An 18,918-nucleotide genomic window follows, 5' to 3' on the forward strand; every position below is an offset into this window, starting at 1 on the left:
ATTTCTATAGCATCATTTCACCTGTATCTAATGTATAGTAACTTTTTGTGTAACAAGTTTTTAAGAGTCTCAAAACTAAGCCAGCCATAGTGGCTCACACCTGTGATCCCAGTGCTTTGGGAGGTCGAGGCAGGAGGATCACTTGGGGCCAAGAATTTGAAACCAGTCAGGGAAGCATAGCAAGATCCCTTCTCTACAAAACATTTTGTAAAATTTAACCAGGTGTAGCAGTGTGAGCACATAGACATAGCTACTTGGAAGGCTGAGCCAGAAGGATGACTTTAGCCCAAGGGTTTGAAGTTACCGTGAGTTATGATCACACTACTGTACAGCAGCCTGGGTAAGAGAGTAAGACCCTGTCTCTAAAAAGAAAAACAAAATTAAATACATTTTTCTTTTTTTGAGATGAACTCTCGCTCTGTCACCCAGACTGGAGTACAGTGGTGCAATCTTGGCTCACTGCAGCCTCCGTCTCCCAGGTTCAAGTGATTCTCCTACCTCAGCCTCCTGAGTATCTGGGATTACAGATGCGTGCCACCATACCTGGTAATCTGCAATTTGAGTAGAAACGGGGTTTCACCATGTTGGCCAGGCTGGTCTCAAACTCCTGACCTCAAGTGAACCTCCCGCCTCAGCCTTCCAAAGTGCTGGGATTATAGGCGTGAGCCACCATGCCCGGCCCTAAATACATTTTTCTTGTATTTTATTTCTGATTCAGGAATCAAAATGCACAAAATATCTACTGCTGTATTATGGGCTTCGTGTTAATAATACATCATTAAACATGGCTGCTCTCTGTATGAGCCATTACATTTATTATTTCATGCACGTATCTCTTGTTTCTCATTTGAATTGCCACCTGTTTCTCTCTCCAGTTTCATTCCCTACCATTTTCTGTCTCATATGTGTCTCCCCAACCTTACCTAAGTATTCATAATTCCTCCCAAACATGGTACTATTCCAGGCCTTCATGTTTTCAGTATTATTTCTTCCCCTTGGAATGCCTCATCCTTCACTTCTCTTCTTTGTCTAACTGCTTTGTCTCAGACCTTCAGGATTTAGTTCAAATGCCATCATTTCCAGGAAACCTAACACCTCATCTGATGTACATGCCCCCTCTCTGATACAGTTTTCTCATAGACTTGTCAAACCACTTGTCAAACCACTTGTCAAATCATGGACTAATTAATGTTTCATCATTTTTTTTAATTTAAAAAAAAAATTTTATTGATGCATAATAGGTGTATATATTTTTGGCATTCCATCTACTTGAGGAAAGACATGGGGTTTTATTAACTGTGTATTTCTAGTATGCATAATAGTGACTAGCTCAAATGAGGAAATACTTATTTTGTACAATAAATGGTGTTGGCTTACCTTACTTGTCTTAGAAAGAGAAGAGGTTTTAAAATCATTTACATTTGACATGTTTTGGTCTCAGTAGAGGTTGATATGGAATTACAAGTTCTATCTCCATCATAAGTAAAATTTTAATAGTACAGTTCTTCAGACTGTGTATTACAGGTGAAATAAACTCCCTACATACATAATTCTGCTCAGCAGGTACCTCTTATTACAATCTGAAGAATGACTATAAAAAGCCAAAACCTGTGTTCCTATTGTACAAATGGACTCAATCCCGTGACTTTGCGGTCATTCCTTCCTATCTCATACCCTTGCCCAGGGCTGGGAATAGAGAGGATGGGAGTGAGGTGATTCATGCAAGTGCAGGAACCAATCCTGTCTTTAAGATTTTAGTAATATCAGGGCTGTGCCCTTGCCTCTATTTCCCCACAAACACTGGTATTATAAAAATGAAGATTGAGTCCACTTGTCCAATAGGAACACAGGTTTTAGCTTTCTATAGGGACTCTACAGATTGCAATAAGAGCTCTTTGCTGTGCAGAATTATGTATGTAGGGAGTTTTATTTCACCTGTAGTACACAGTCCAAAGGGCTGTACTATTAAAGTGCCATTTATAATGGAGATCACATTTGTTCATCATGTAGCTTGTTTATTGCACCAATTTTGATTTTTTACATATTGCATTAAAATATTTTTATCTTGACTGCAGAATTTTTTAATGCACCTTTAAATTTTGCACCTGGCCTTAATCACCTTGTTCTGCTTCCAACCCTGCTCTTGCCTCTATTTCCCCACTTACACTGGTATTATAAAAATAAAGAAAGAATTTTATTTTTAGGCATTTTTTTCCAAGAGAAAAAGCAATCTAAAGACAAGCATGGTAGGAAGGGTTAGGAAACAGAAATGTTCGTTAGTTTAAATTTCTTTTTTTGTAGTTCAGGTAGTACATTATTTAAAGTAATGAAAACCCACAAACTACTCAAGTAATAATTCCTCTAGAAAACCAAGCCAAGGCTATGACGGAGATGGGAATGTTTTCTTGCTACATTATGACATTTCTCTGATTTGTGGCCAATTACAGAGGTTATAAAATGGCTGTTAATCAGGGAAATGCCATATATTACCACCAGGAACTGCTGAAATGGGCCCCACAGAGCAAAACTCTTGACAGCAGCTATTAAAATAGAGATTTAGTCATTTCTCTCTCTATGGTGCCTGGAGTTAGAAGGAATAAAAATGGTGAGGCCAGTATACCCTCCATATTTCTAATTTGTTGCTTGGTTCAATTCAGTACAGTTCAGCTCGTGAACTTCAGTCATGAATGACTTAGAACTGCTCCCTGCCATTTTTATGCTGTCCTTGCCTTGAGGGAGTCTGAACTTGCCAGGAGCAATTTGTTTTGCTTTTTAATTTTTTAATATACATCTGTTAAAAGTAAATTTGCCCTTGTGTGGGTTTGAGATTTGAAGCCTGTCTACATTGCACTGATCAAATGTCTGTGAAGATAAAAAGTATTTTGTTGATAGATATGAGGCTTGGTACAAATTGATGACTGAAAGAGTGAGAAGATGAATTAGTACCACCAGGTGAATGAATACTACTTTGCAGATGAACAAGAAATTTTTTTAGGCTGGGCACAGTGACTCATGCCCTGTATGTAATTCCAGCATTTTGGGAGGCCAAAGCAGGCAGATTGTTCGAACCCAGGAGTTCAAGAACAGCCTAGGCCACATGGTGAAACCTCGTGTATACAAAAAAATAATAAAAAAAGAATCAAAACTTAGCTGGCCGTGGTGGTGCGCATCTGCAGTTCCAGCTACTCAGCTACTTGGGAAGCCGAAGTGGGAGGATAACTTGAGCCCAGGAGGCAGAGGTTGCAGTGAGCCAAGATCGCTCCATTGCACTCCAGCCTGGGTGAGAGAGTGAGAGCCTGTCTCAAATAATAATTAATTAATCAATAATAAAAATTAAAAAGAAATTTTTTCAGTAAAATACCAACTTCAGGTTCTCATGGAATGTGTATACGGCAAGGAAGAAGTAGAGTTTGGTTTATTAAAAGTTTGAGACTATTAAGATTTTTAAATTATACATCTTATTTTATATTGACTAACTTTTCAGTTTTATTTCCTTTTTCATTTATCCCCGGTTTTTGTCTTTGCTCAGGATAAATGAAATTACTTAATTACTTAGAAAAATAATAGGTAACATGTTGGCCAGGTGCAGTGGCTTGCACTTGTAATCCCAACACTTTGGGAGGCCGAGGTAGGCAGATCATCTGAGGTAAGGAGTTTGAGACCAGCCTGGCCATCGTGGTGAAACCCTGTCTCTACTAAAAATGCAAAAATTAGCTGGGCATGGTGGCGGGTGCCTGCAATCCCAGCTACTCGGGAGGCTGACGTAGGAGAATTGCTTGAACCCAGGAGACAGGGGTTGCAGTGAGCCGAGATTGCACCAAGGCACTCCAGCCTGGGCAACAGAGAGAGACTCTGTCTTAAAAAATAAATAAATAAATAGGTAACATATCTATAAAATAGATAACACAGGAAATAAAAAGAACTATTGTCTGGAGATCTGTGACAGCTCCCTTTGAAGGAGGTGGTTTGTCTCATAGCACTGTAGCCTGTGGTATATAATTACAGTTAACCCTTGAATAATGCGGGAGTTGGAGAGCATGGATCCACTGCACAGTTGAAAATCCACGTATAACATTAGACTCTTCATAAACTTGACTAAAAAAAAAATCTATTCCCAAGCCCAAGAATAATGAATCAGTGCGTTGCTTGACATATGGTGCTGTCCCACACATTATTCCAATCATTAAGTTTTATCAAACCAATTGAAGCCTTCCTTCCATACTGTGGTCCTCCAAACACTCAGTCATTCTGTTGAGACAAGTGAGCCATGAAGATTCTGAGATCATGGATGTAATACACTTGCAATTGCTAACCTGTTGAGATTCTGTGTTATTATTTTATATTTTTAAAATAAGAGAATAAACTGGAATACTGCAGTGCTGCTAAACCAAAGTATGATATAGGAATGCAATTGTGACTAACGGATCCTTTTATTACTAAAGATATACTCCTTTTGAATTTGCATATTACCCTTTGCCTGAATCAGCCTTTCCGTAGCAGGCATGTAAAAGACAAGCAAAATCTGCTCTATTGACAACAATTTTAGACTAAAAGGATGAAATCAAGCCTGGGTCCCCTGGCCTACTGTGGTCTGGAGAACAAAGCAGTCTTTTCCAGGTGAAATTGCCGATCCCTCATACAAAGTTTTGGTACCTCCTTTAGAGTGTGAGTGGTGGAAATCAAAAAAATAAAACGAGGGTGGACTTCGATTAGGAGAAAAAATGAAAAGTGGCAAAATAGTGGCAAATATAGAAGGGCAGGTTCTATTGGAAAGATTATCCCTAAGAGTGAGTCGTAGCTTGTCATATCCAAACCCACCATGTGAGTAGAAGATAAGAAACAAACATTCAGAACATTCCTGTATATCATCTCAGCAAGAGACAAAGGCCTGTGTGATAAAAACTGGACTTAGAGCTAAAAACTCATCTGGGCTTTGTTGTGATTAAATCCAATCAGAGTCTGAGGTTCTGTGGGGTTTTTTGCAAGTAAGTTAATTTAGACCAGAGATAAACAGAAATGCCTTCAAGAGACTTACGGATAACATAAAGGGATGGTGGGGACTGTGTTAAACCAAAGAGTATTTGTCTTATTTAAAGGTATTCAAACTCAATTTTCTTGCTGGCCAAAAGAAAACAAGTCTGCAAGTCCACAGTCAGCATGTCCTAGAGGAGTCAAATGCGGCTGTTGATATCTGGTGGTTTTAGTTTTTCATTCCACTGGCTGCAGAGAGGACTCCCTTTTATCACAATATCCTAAATATTTGTAGAACCTGCTGCCAGACAAGTACACCTTCCCTCTTTTCCTGAGCCTCCTACTATGACCCCCTAGTGGGAGGAAGAGCATATGCAAGCATGATGTTCATTGTGAACAAGATCTAATTTTTTACTTTCAAATCAGAAGAGGGTTTCTCCATAACCTGACTTCCTGTGAAACAGTCATCTCTGAGGTTCCCATATGTGGTCACTCTAGTACGTATGCCTGTCTGTGCAGAATAAGTAATCAGATATAGAGCACATCCCAAACTTGTGACAGCTACTGGGGAAAGGGAACACAGGAGTAACAATCCTGAAAGAAGGCTAGAAGTATAAAGGTTCAGGAAATGATACCATTCCAAGTCATTGTCACCAAACTCAGTGATTGCCTGCATAATGCAGAGAATTGGAGGAATTTTTCTAAAAAGTACAAAGATTGCATGTAGCAACCTTATCAAATCAATTTGCTGGAGACCTAGGAGAGAAACACAGTTGTAGATTTCACCTTCTGTTCTTCCTCACTTGGGTGTTTTTCTTTCCTACCTAGGTCTCAAGATCCTGCACTGGGTCTTTAGGTTGACTTAGGGGACAGGGTCTTTAGAAATCTCAAGAAGCCAAAATCTGAACACAGTGGCTTACGCCTGTAATCCCAGGTCCTTTCCAAAGTCATCACATTTCCATGAATTTCACCCTTGTGAATGGGGCATTCTTTCAGGGCATTTATTTGTGCCCTGTTCATATTAATAAAAAATGAAAATTCCATTTGAGAAACTCAACTGGATGGAATTTGAATAGTCAAATTAGACGTTCCTGTTAAAACTTATAGAAATCATCCTGATATTTAGTTTACTAACTGCCTATGGTAAATTCAGCACTTTTTCATGCCTCTCCCAGTTTATTTCTCATATCAGTCACATGAAGGAAGATGTTGTCTTTATTTGACACATGTAAAAGGGACAGAAATGACATTTGAACCCACATCTTCCAACTCTGTGTCCTATAATAATTTCACTGTACCAGACTATATTTCAGAGAAATAATGTGTAGCAGCTTTATTTTGAGATCGTACATAGTTAGTTCTAATATAACTAAGCCCTAATTTATATTTAGCATCATGTTAGAAACATGATAAACACGAGTAACTGCTCATTATTAATGCAAGTGACTTGCAAATCTGCCCTGCGATTTTATTCTGGATATATCTATTTTGTGCCATTTCAATGGGCATGTGACAAAGGAGAATTATTCTGTCAGCATGTTCCCAGTCAACCCTTGCTACTCTGCTTCTTCCATTCCCTCATTTTGAGTCCTGCCTTTGCCAAACTAATTCTTGGACATTTTTCATCTACTGTATGAAGAGGAGATGAGAAAGGGAGAGCCAGAATTAAAGAGGTATGTGTGTGGAGCCTTTGAGTTTTGGTGGATGTGATCTTTAGAGAGAAAATAGAGAGAATGACTAGGCTTCTGTTATTGGGTATGAGAGCTGAAGGAATAAGGAGAGGGAATCTAGAAAATGTAACTATGGATTATAAATTAGAACTTCTTCTTATTCTCCAGAAATCACTAGTAAAAAAATTCAGTTGGATTTTCTTTTAACTATCGATAAATCTGTTTCTTTACCCTTCTTACAATCGAAACTGAACCACAAGAGTTCTTTCTTACATTTTAGTTACGGATACATTATGCCTCCTCTGTCTTTTGGCTAAACTCAGCCTTGGAGTGCTTATTTTTCTAGGTTTTCCCCGCTATTATTTTGTAAGTTCCATTTTGAAATCTGCAATTCTTCTCTGAATAGCTTCTACTCATCTAATTCTATCACCAAAGCTACAAAATGTTTAGACGTAGTTCAAGAAATTCCAGAAACTACTTTAGAAAAAAGTGATCAGTGTAAGAAAGGGCAAATTAATAAGGATCAGAGTCAAGCAGCTGAAATATTTTTTAAAAATCAGAACAGGTTTGGAATATACACACTGTAACTTGCTAGTACAAAAAAATTGCAGAGAATCAAAATTAGTGCTTTGGAACTTGAGAGGCAGCAGTAAAAATATTCTTCAGGTCAGTCTTCTGAATAATTGGCCCAATTGTTCAGCCAGTATTTTGCTATCAGAATGCAGAAAGTGGTATAAACCCAGGGATGCCCTTCAAATTAATGCTCTTTTTCACCATATGTGAGTATCTTGCTTGCCAGAACATTTGAATGCTCCATTATTTAAAAAATTAAATCCAATCAAGAAGCTAAGAAATGAAATTTCTACAGTTACATTTTCTAAAGTGTCGAAGACTTTTAAGCTAATATCAAAAGAGCAGCCCTTTATTCTCAAAGAATTTGTATAGATATCAAAGTCATAATCAGACTGGCTTTATTTCAGAGAATATGCTTTCGGTAGCCTATCCAAAGATTTCATTTTAGTATAAACAGTAAAAATAACAGAAGTATTGTAGGAAAGATGAATTGTGATTGACACAGGAGAAAATTCAATTACTTGGAAAGTGTATTTTGTGTGATTAGAATTGAAAATAATAATACATTAGTGACTGAAATAGACATATTGATGTTTTAGAGCCATGCCTTGCTGGAATATTTTACGCTTTGTTTTTCAGTGATGTCAGGTCTTTGGCTTGGAATTTAACAACAGACACTTTAAACAATGTTATGGGCTTATATTAGTATAATCTGTAGTATAACAGAGGTTTAAGGTGTCTGCCTATAAAACTCGTTATACGAAATGGAGTGGATCATTAATTAATATGCCCAGTACTCTTCTTCACATCCAGACACCATCTATCCACCTTTCCCTTTGCTATTCTTCACAGCTGCAGGTCAATAAAGATGCGGATAGTTCTCCAGCTGCCCGTGGCCTGCACAGCTCCTCTAATGAGCCGCATGCACAGCCTCTGAGAGGGGTGTGCACACAATCAAATCAAGACTGCTCTAGCTCTATTATATGGGGCATATTCTCTCCCACCTGCCTTCTCTGGGTACCAGGAAAGTGATGAAAATCAGTCTTGGTGTTGGCAAATAACATGAAGATAGCAAATAACAGTCTTCCCCAGTTAGGTGGTTTACCTTTTTTAAAAAATTGAAAAACAGAAATATATGCACACAGAAAGCAATTTAGCCAGCACAACCAGGTATAAAATGAGAAGTTTTAGTACATTGTCCCTCACGGCACTATTAACTGCCTCCTTCTTTCCCAGTTTCTGCTCACTATTAAGTACTGTAAAGGTTTTTGGCATGTTCTTCTCTACCCAGCTCCCACCAGCCCCTACCATCCCAAATGCTTGTATATGTGTCAGTATATATATGGTGCATCTTGCTTATTTTCATGGAAAGGTCTTAAGATTTATTTCACGGCCGGGCGCGGTGGCTCAAGCCTGTAATCCCAGCACTTTGGGAGGCTGAGACCGGCGGATCACGAGGTCAGGAGATCGAGACCATCCTGGCTAACCCAGTGAAACCCCGTCTCTACTAAAAAATACAAAAAACTAGCCGGGCGAGGCGGCGGGCGCCTGTAGTCTCAGCTACTCGGGAGGCTGAGGCAGGAGAATGGCGTGAACCCGGAAGGCGGAGCTTGCAGTGAGCTGAGATCCGGCCACTGCACTCCAGCCTGGGCGACAGACCGAGACTCCGTCTCAAAAAAAAAAAAAAAAAAAAAAAAAAAAAAAAAAAGATTTATTTCACGTCCACATCCACTCATCTACTTCTTTTTATAGATTGCACATGTACCATTGTATGAATGTGCTATGTTGATATAAACAGTACTTTAATCTTATTAGGGTATTTTCATTCCCCCCTCCTTTTTTTTTTGTTACAAAAGAAGAGCTAATGAGTATCCCCAAAGATAAATCTTTTACAGGTATATTGTAGGGTAAATTTCTGTCAGTAAAATTGCCAAACCAAATACATGTCTATTTAAAATTCTAATAAACTTATTAACTTGCTCTTCAAACAATGGAATCAGTTTGCACTTCCACTAGCACTCTTGTGAGCACTTGGCATTATCATACATTTAATTTTTCCCAATCTCAAAAATAAGAAATGACATCTCATTGTTGCTTAGTTTTACAGTTCTTTATGATAATGTTGAGTGCTTTTTAAGAATTTCATAATTGATTATGTATGTTTATTTTATTGTGAAGTACCTATTCTTATATTTTCCTCATTATCCTTAAAAATATGGAACACTTTGCATATTTGCCTGCCACTTTTACACATAGACAATGCTAATCCACTCTGAATAATTACAATTTGGTTATATATGTTGCTTAGGTGAGGCTTCTCTGATTTCTGTAACTGTGACCAATTTTTTTAAGACAACAAAGGAAAAATTAGAGGAAGACAAAGGAAAGGAGGAGGACAGGAAGAAAAGGTTGAGGGTGATGGTGGGAGGAGCATTACTACCCAAAATGCTCTACTGATCCCTGGTTTTGACTATCAATCCCTGGTAGAATGCAGTAGTTAGCATTGTTTATGGAATGAGACTAAGTGGATTTGAATACCACCACTGCCATTTATTAACCATGCAAGCTTAGGAAATTTACTCAAATTCTCTAAGTCTCAATTTCCTCATTTGTAAATTGGAGATAGTAACAGTATATACATCATCATATACATCATACATCAATGTTATTGTAAGGATTAAGTAAAACAACCCACTGACACTGAAGAACACTAAATGGGTGTAACATATACACTCGATGCTTGTCAGGCATTGCTCTTACTAAATACTGGTCCATCCTATCCAGGAGGGACTAGAACAACTTCTCTTTCTTGGTCCTTTCTCAGTGGTCCTCCTTACTTGGGGCCTCTGTCTTGTATTTACATGTTGCATTTCTGTGGAGCTAATTTAAATAATTGGTATACATGTCCCAAAAATAATTTTTATGGCATAATAAACTATTAAAAATTTACCTAAGAAATGATCTGTTGTATCCAGTCAAGAGAGGTAAATAGTATGGTGGGAAGTATAGGATTTTTCATATTTTGTTTTTTCCATTTGAATTTTCACTAATAAATGATGTAAGAAAAAGAAGACAGGTGAACTCCATTTCAGTCTTAAGATATATTTGCAGTTTAATGCATACCTGAGCAAGATTTCTAAACTTACATCAACAGATTGGATCTTTATTTTCCTTCCCCTTAATGATTTCAAATTTTGCTCTTTATATTCTTGTACTCGAATTTAAACTGCTTAGTTACTATTACAATATAAATTAATCTAAAGTTTAGAGAATATTAAAAAGCTAGTGGAAAGAAGCTAGAAAACTTATATATGTAATATTAAATTATCTCTAGCAAATGGCATTTTTGAATACTAAAGATAACATTGCTAAAGTAGCAAGAGAAAAAATTCTATATAAAGTTTATTGGACCCAATTTGTAAAAATATTGTTTACTTTATGAGAAAAATGACTATTACCAGATATGTGCTAAAAGTTGTTTTTCCATTTATTTAGTTTGTATTTTAGTCCAAATAAATATTAATAAATATTATTATACTGAAGTTGGAGGATTCTGCTAAACAGTAGTATCTGAGATTTTGAAAATCTAATCCAATGATTTATTTTGGTAATAAAAGTTTTTAAATAAGTGGAATCAATGGGAGTGATAACAAGAGGGCATAATTACAAATGGAGTAAAAAACTAATTCTTTGGAGGTTTCTTCTCTATAGGAAGATATCAAATTAAGTCAGATAAAGATCAGATACCAAGAAGAAAATGTCAATGTTCAACATGTAGAAGCATCCAATAATTCAATGATAATTAAAAACACATATTTTGTTGTGATTGGAAATATATTTATGTATAGATGCCAATAAATACATTGTCTTGCTTTTAATTAATTTTATATTAAAATAACCTGAAATCACACATCCAAGTATAAGCTCAGAGATGATAAAACTTAATCCTTTTTTTGTTGTTGTTTTCTATTCACAGAAAATGAAGACCATCTAAATGGCTTAAAAACCAGGATAGAAAATGCTGATGCTAGAAATGGGGATCTCTTGAGAGCTTTGAATGACACTTTGGGAAAGTTATCAGCTATTCCAAATGGTAAACATTCAGGACACTACCAACTGTGTCAGTTGACCTGAAATTTTGAAGACTGTTGTTAACTTTTACCAATTTTTTCTAAGATTATTCTGGTACTATTATCTGGAAATTAGATACTCGTTTTCTTACTTATGAATTCTTCTTTGTGAGAATGAGAAACTAAACCATACTTTGCATTATGGTATTTTTTATCTTTTATTGCCTTTAGCCAGTATCCTTAGGAATGTGTTACAGAAAGGAAGATATAGACATCTTATTATTATAAAACTCATTCTTCAGTATTGGCAGGGGATTGGTTCCAGGACCCCCCCACAGATATCAAAATTCTTGAATACTCAAGTCCATTTTATAAAATGACATAGTATTTGCATACAACCTATGCATAGCCTCCCATATCCTTTAAATAATCCCTAGATTATTTATAATACCTAACATAATGTAAATGCTATGTAAGTTCTTACAGTGTATTGTTTAGGAAATAATGACAAGAAAAAAGTTTGTCCATGTTCAGTACAGACACAACCATTTTTTCCCCCTAAATATCCAAATATCCAACTATCCAAGGTTGGTTGAATTTACAGATACAGAACCCACTGACAAAGAGGGACAACTGTATTGTCTTCTGTGTTTCAGCCCAAGAAATCTTGTATTAGTGAGATAGAATAAATCACATAGACACTATTCTCTAAAATACTGATGTAGCACCACAAAGGCACAGTTTATTAAAGTACCTGCAGTAATAGGTGAGAGCCCACTGCATTCTCTCTTGATAAAGTTCAATTTCTTTAGCTATTCCAACTTTCTAAAACATTAGTGGTCAAACCATGTCTGTAATGTCTTTCTACCTATTAGAACTGCTGGAAATTTTTGAATGTTATTAGTTCCTGAAAGCACACATTATTTTAAAGATACTACTTTTACTATTTTTATACTGTTAAAGCATGATATAATAACTGCAAAGATTATAAACACTTATTGAGTACTTAATATACTTACGTTAAGTATGTATGTAATCCTCATACCAATTGGAACAAAAAAATTTGCTTCATTTGCTCACATCAATTGGTATGAGGATTACATACACTTAACATAAGCATATTGAATATAGATAACATAAGTATAGATAGTGCTATGGTAATAACACTATCTTAACATAAGTTAGCACTAACACTTAACATCAGTTAAGATAGTGTTATTATCCCCACTTTACAGGTAAGAAATAGACACAGCATACTAAAGGCCATTTTGCTACAACTGGCACATAGGAAACTTAAACTCCACAGTTTGATTTCAGAGCCTATGATCTTAACCACTAACCTATACACACTAGTAGTCATCTACAGGTACAATATACAAATTAGGATCAGGAGACAAATGCGCATATTTATACAACACAGTTAACATTAAAATCTAGTGGTTTTTACTTTTTTAACATTTAAAAACCTGAGTAACTTTTCAGATTTTCATGTCACTTCTTCAGTAGTAAGTACATAGAAAATTTCCAACGCTGAAAACAAATATAATTACACAAATGCATGGCCTAACATACCTGACAATGTTTCTCTATCCTAAAATGAAAATACGTTAATTTCTCTCTAACCCCCACCCCGACCCCTGCCCCGCTTTGGAAATGCAGATTAAATCTTAAGCCTCATTTTCATGAAGCTCACGTGGATCAATTTATCTCATTAATAAGTTCAGCAGCGAATCACAATATGACCTTAAACAATGAACATTTAGAATAGTCACTTCACTACTTTAAGAGCTAATCAGGTATTCACAGCAAAAGTCTCTGAGAAAATTTAATTTAGCTAAAAAATTTGCTTCATTTGCTACACCTGAATGAGACAAAGTTCAGCCTTTTCTCTTTGTAAATGTGTCCCTGAGATTAGCCAGCGGCAGCCTCACTTTGACAAGCATGGATTAAGCCACTAACTCCACACCCTTTGTTTTGTTTTTCATACCCTCATCTGCTGACAGACACAGCTGCTAAACTGCAAGCTGTCAAGGACAAAGCCAGACAAGCCAACGACACAGCTAAAGATGTACTGGCACAGATTAAAGAGCTCCACCAGAACCTCGATGGCCTGAAGAAGAATTACGATAAACTAGCAGATAGCGTCGCCAAAACGAATGCTGTGGTTAAAGATCCCTCCAAGAACAGTAAGATCTCCTTTTTCTTTCTTTTTTTTTTTTTTTTTTTGAGACGGAGTCTCGCTCTGTTCCCCTGGCTGTAGTGCAGTGGCGCGATCTCGGCTCACTGCAAGCTCCGCCTCCCGGGTTCCTGCCATTCTCCTGCCTCAGCCTCCCGAGTAGCTGGGACTACAGGCGCCCGCCACTGCGCCCGGCTAATTTTTTTGTATTTTTAGTAGAGACGGGGTTTCACCGTGGTCTCGAACTCCTGACCTTGTGATCCGCCCGCCTCGGCCTCCCAAAGTGCTGGGATTACAGGCGTGAGCCACCGCGCCCGGCAGATCTCCTTTTTCACTGCGATGATGTCATTTATTTCTTCTCACTGTAAAAGTATCCCAGACTCGTAAATGCTCGAGTTGGAAAAGACCCTCACAGTGGTGTAGTCTGCCTTCCTTGTTTCATAGATTGGCCTCAGGAATCGAGTGTCATGCAGTTCCAAAGCTAGAATCCAAGTCTTCCAGCTCTGCCCCAGTGCTTTTGTCGTCTGAATTTTTTCAATTCGAGAAGAGATTAGGAATTCTCAAGGTGTGCCTAACATTCGGCATAGAGATGCCAAACACTTTTTAATCCGTGTGTGTAATTAAAAATACAGTTGTACTTGGGTAATTATATCCTCAGAATTGGCGAAGTATCATGGAACATAGAGGTTAAGGGGCACGTTCATTAGCAGACTTGTTAGAACAGGGTATGAAAATGATATCAAATTGAAATACATTAAAATTTGAAAATCTTGATATTTTATTATTTAGATTCCAGTTATTTCACATTTCCAGGAAAAAAAATAAAGCATTTATCTAGTTTCTAAAGACTATTCACATCTTTTATATATTGTATCAAATTATATTGACTTAAGGATTTACTGAGAAAACCTGAGAGAAAATATCATAATTTATATTATTAGTTAAATATAGTCAAAATATTAAGATTTTTAAATGCATTTTTCCTTTTCTGTCAAATGATACAAAGCTATATTAGGCCAGGTACAGTGGCTAACACCTGTAATGTTTGCACTTTAGGAGTCTGAGGCAGGAGGATCACTTGAGCCTAGAAATTCGAGACCAGCCTGGGCATCATAGCAAGACCCCATCTTTACAAAAAATTTTAAAAATAGCCAGGCATGGTAGTGGCATTGCACCTGTATTCCCAGCCACTTGGGAGTCTGAGGCTGGAGGATCCCTTGAACCCAGAAGGGTGAGGCTACAGTGAGCTGTGATCATGCCACTGCACTCCAGCCTGGGTGGCAGATTGAGATGCTGTCTCAAAAAAAAAAAAAAGGGTTACCTTGGTACCCTTGTTACATGGTTTCACCAAAGGAGATGCTTGGGTAATCTGTGTGTTTCACTTTCAAGAGACAAGCCCTCTTTATATGCCAACATTTTTGGGGGGTGTCAAAGTATTTGGAGTATAAAAACAAAAGCACTGTAATTGGTATTATACGCCATACAATTCAAATGCTGTTTGAGTGGGGAATGGAGCCTGATTTCAACATCCTAGCCTCAAATCAAATCCTATGGATGCTATGATATAACAGACATTATTAATATGACTTCTTCATAAGCAAGGAAGAGTACAAACACATACAACATAAACTTCAGAGCCGGGGAGAAAAAGGGGAGATAAAAACATTTTTAAAAATTTTTAATGTAAGCCCAGAAATGGCTTGCCTTGTAGTTCAAAGATTCCATAGTAACTTCTTATGATTTATACCAAATCACAATATTCCCACTAAAAATGAATGAAAGCAAAATTTTAATCAAATATTACTATCTCTTCTGCTTATTTCATAATTTAAGATATATTTTTAACTTTCATTTTAAGTTCAGGGGTATAAGTGCAGGTTTGTTATATAGGTAAACCTGTGTCACAGGGGTTTGTTGTAAGGATTATTTATTTCATCACGCATGCATTAAGCCTAGTACCCATTAGTTATTTTTCCTGACCCTCTCCCTCATCCTGCGTGCCATCCTCCAAAAGAATTCCATTCTATTTTAGATTGATTCTCAACTAGTTGTGGCCTTTCATAATATCTCTGTTTTAATCCGATCCTCTATTATGAGAAATAGTTAATTATCTATAAATATTAATTAAATTGGGTCTGTTTTCATCTTACTAAAACGTGGAAATAATTTTTAAAATACAAAGAGTGGTCACTAAATTGCATATTTTGTGTACTTTTATTTGATAACATTTGTTTGAGTTAAAATGGGGTGCATTTATAATTAGTATCTGTTATGAAAAATACCATTTTTATAGTCACTACTTTATAATATTTATAGAAAATACTTCCTCATGAATTTTCTAATTTTTTTGTTTTGCTTCCATGTGAAATTGCCTGCAGAAATCAGTATGTATATGTTTATTTATATACCTTTTAGTGACGCTCATGCTTCATTGTCTGTTGCAAAAAGTTTCAACTTTGCATGTACTATATTTTGGTTTTGCTTTAAACATTGCATAGCTATTCTTTCCACTGTCACAGTATTAATGGTAGATATGTAAAAGGAATCTTCCTTTATAAAAAGGTCATATGTGGATAAAGGTGATATAAAATGTTTTTAATAGTGTTATAAAAAGTTTGATCAGGCGAAGTGGCTCATACTCTAACCCCAGAACTTTGGGAGGCCAAGGTGGGAGGATCACTTGAGGCCAGGAGTTTGAGACCAGCCTGGGAAACATAGCAAGACTCTATCTCTACAAAAAGGAAAAATGAGTGAAATATCTGTATGATAGTCACATAAAAGTGGAAAACTGAATTTCTCTATAGAATTAACTAGATTATGCTGCCTCTGATAATACAGATTCACCCGCTGACATACAAATGACCTATTTGCAAGAGGATTAAAATAGATTAGGTCTACATTGTTGTTGTTTTTATGCCCCAAAGCTCACTTTTCCTCTCCACGTAATTATTCTCAACTTCTGTAGAATTATATTTGGAGAAACACATAATAAAATTAGGTATTAACAAATGAGCAACTACTGGGATATCAAAATATTCTCTCTTAAACATCCCATAATTTAAATTGAAAGTCAAGATTAAACTGAAAAAAATAGCTACAAAAATAATAATAACAAAATTTAATTTATCACTATTTGAAAAATACGACCAAGGGTGACCTCAGTGGAAAATGAGAGCAACTACATTACTAAACCATCACTGAAATAACAATTTTAAAGAATCAACTTTGGTGACTTAGAAAAAGCACAGTTAACTTAAAGAATGAAAAAGATTGAAAAATTAATGAATTTGAAGACAGAAAATAATAGACCTGATAAATCTAAGAGGTGACTCCTTAGGAATATAGATTAAAAATTAAGTGATTGTCAGGTTTCATCAAGAAAAATAAAGGACAAATAGGCAAAGTTCTAAAAGAGGCATCACTAGACAAGGGAGGAAATTTAACGCGTAAGAGATTACTTGGCAAAACTTCAACTGCTCCAGAGGATAGAGGAAAAAGAGGGGAGAAGAGGAACTTCCAAGTTCCATTTTGAAACGTTTGGCAAAAACTTCTGAGAACTTGTGAATAAAAGGGTCTGTAATTTGCCTCAGTCTAGGTAGCCTTTGTTTAACTACTTTTGCTCTTTCTCATTAATCTAAATCTAAATCATTTTGCTTCAGTTTTCGAATAATTTGTAGAATGTCAGAATAACAGTGGAGAATTAAAGGAAGGGCAAAATGAACAAATGGTTTATTAAAAGTATACAAAATAAAGGGATCACTGTGTTTATGCTATCTATTTGATGACATAACAAACACTTCTTTCCAGATAACACGCACTTCAGGAATAAAATACTGCGCTCAGTTCTTGATATAGCAAGCCCCAGCTATTCGTTAAAGTTAATAATAGACCTATGTTCTTTTTAAATGCCAGTAACAATATAAGTCATATTTATGAGTATGAGTTCAAAATACCTACTTCAAAACCGAATTTTAAAAAAATAATAATTTACTTCCCTTTGAGCGCATGTGATTCCTTCCTGAGGGTTGGTTCTCAGTGGTTGTATGTCAGCCACAGAGCAGATCATTCAGAGTCTAACATGGCATGTAGCCTTGAACCTTAAGCAGTTTCACTTTTTCATCAGAGTCACAATACAGAAAGCTGAACAATACACACTTAATCAGATAATAAATGACATAGTGTGGATGAGACTGCCAGCATCCCAGCAATAGAATAAGCGGTTTACCACGTGGCATAGGCCCTCCGTTGAAAAGCACATAATGAAAGTCTGTGGATCAGTGATGACCTCCAACTACTTTAGGGTTGAAACTTTTGAAATTGCCAATATGTAACCCATTTTTTTTTAACCTACAAAAACAGCTGTTTAATATGGGTCAACCTAATATATAACACAGGATAATCAACCGTTCTTCAAAATGAAATTGAACTGCACCATGAAAGATTTAATTAAATATAGGCCTTTAGTCTAAGGGTTTTTCAACATCAAAATGTTCTTCAAAAGACATTTTGATAGCTTCTCTCTTTAAGATGTGCAAAAAAAAAAAAAAAAAGACGGTGAGAAAAAGAAAGAAAACCAATTTTGTGTAAAAACCCTGATTTAAATACAGTTCTGGCTTGGACAGACTAGGTGACATTTTAAAGATGTTTTCATTTCCTTGCTTCTGTGACTAAAGTTCTATTCTGTAAAGGTTAACTTTTTGGCTGAAATTAGAAATTAAGCATTGAATTAAGTTCTTCATATTCTCTACCTTCAATGCTAATTTTTACCTTAATCACAAAGCAAAAGTGGTGGCGCTCTGTCCTAACATCTGCTCCCCTGGCCTGCTTGAGTCTCAACTAAAATATTCACATTTGCCATCACACATTTTGCTTTAGCTGTTATGGCCATGCTTTGTCACGTTAATAAGATGAAATTGTTTGGTTAAGCATACTGCTATTCTAATTCTGTGTGTGCACGTGTGTGCATGCACATATGTGCACACTAATTTTGTTCTATGCAGTTGCCGACGCAGATGCCACTGTCAAAAATCTAGAACAGGAAGCTGACCGGCTAATAGATAAACTCAAACCCATCAAGGAACTTGAGGATAATCTAAAGAAAAACATCTCTGAGATAAAGGAATTGATAAACCAAGCCCGGAAACAAGCCAATTCTGTAAGTTCTTTTTATCGTCAGTATCAGTAATTGATTGTAATTGTTGGATTATTCCTAGAGGGAATGTCTTTCCCCAGGATTCCCCGATGAATGATCTTGGGTTCTTTTCCTTTAACCTGAAGCGATTTGGGGTAGGAGGAGTTGGAGTGGGGGAGAGGTTAGTTTTGTTTTGTTTGTAAATTGCAAAAGACATTTCATGGAACAATAATTACCACTTATTATTGTAGAACTAAGAATTCTGGTATATTCTATTACTGTTTGCATAGAATAATACAAATAGCAAGAAAGAAAACATTATTATTG

At 36.3% G+C, this 18,918-nt stretch overlaps 1 protein-coding gene across 1 annotated transcript in view; it reads left to right on the plus strand.

Annotated features, from left to right (window-relative positions):
• Positions 1 to 18,918, plus strand: part of LAMA2 (laminin subunit alpha 2) — a 611,116-nt gene that overhangs the window by 523,087 nt on the left and 69,111 nt on the right. The window contains exons 42-45 of the mRNA XM_015137479.3: positions 11,191 to 11,307; positions 13,288 to 13,470; positions 15,839 to 15,844; positions 18,461 to 18,615. Of these exons, the coding sequence (XP_014992965.3) occupies positions 11,191 to 11,307; positions 13,288 to 13,470; positions 15,839 to 15,844; positions 18,461 to 18,615 (461 nt within the window). The remainder of the gene's footprint in view (positions 1 to 11,190; positions 11,308 to 13,287; positions 13,471 to 15,838; positions 15,845 to 18,460; positions 18,616 to 18,918) is intronic.

Source organism: Macaca mulatta, chromosome 4, assembly GCF_049350105.2.
Source record: "Macaca mulatta isolate MMU2019108-1 chromosome 4, T2T-MMU8v2.0, whole genome shotgun sequence".
NCBI lineage: Eukaryota > Metazoa > Chordata > Mammalia > Primates > Cercopithecidae > Macaca > Macaca mulatta.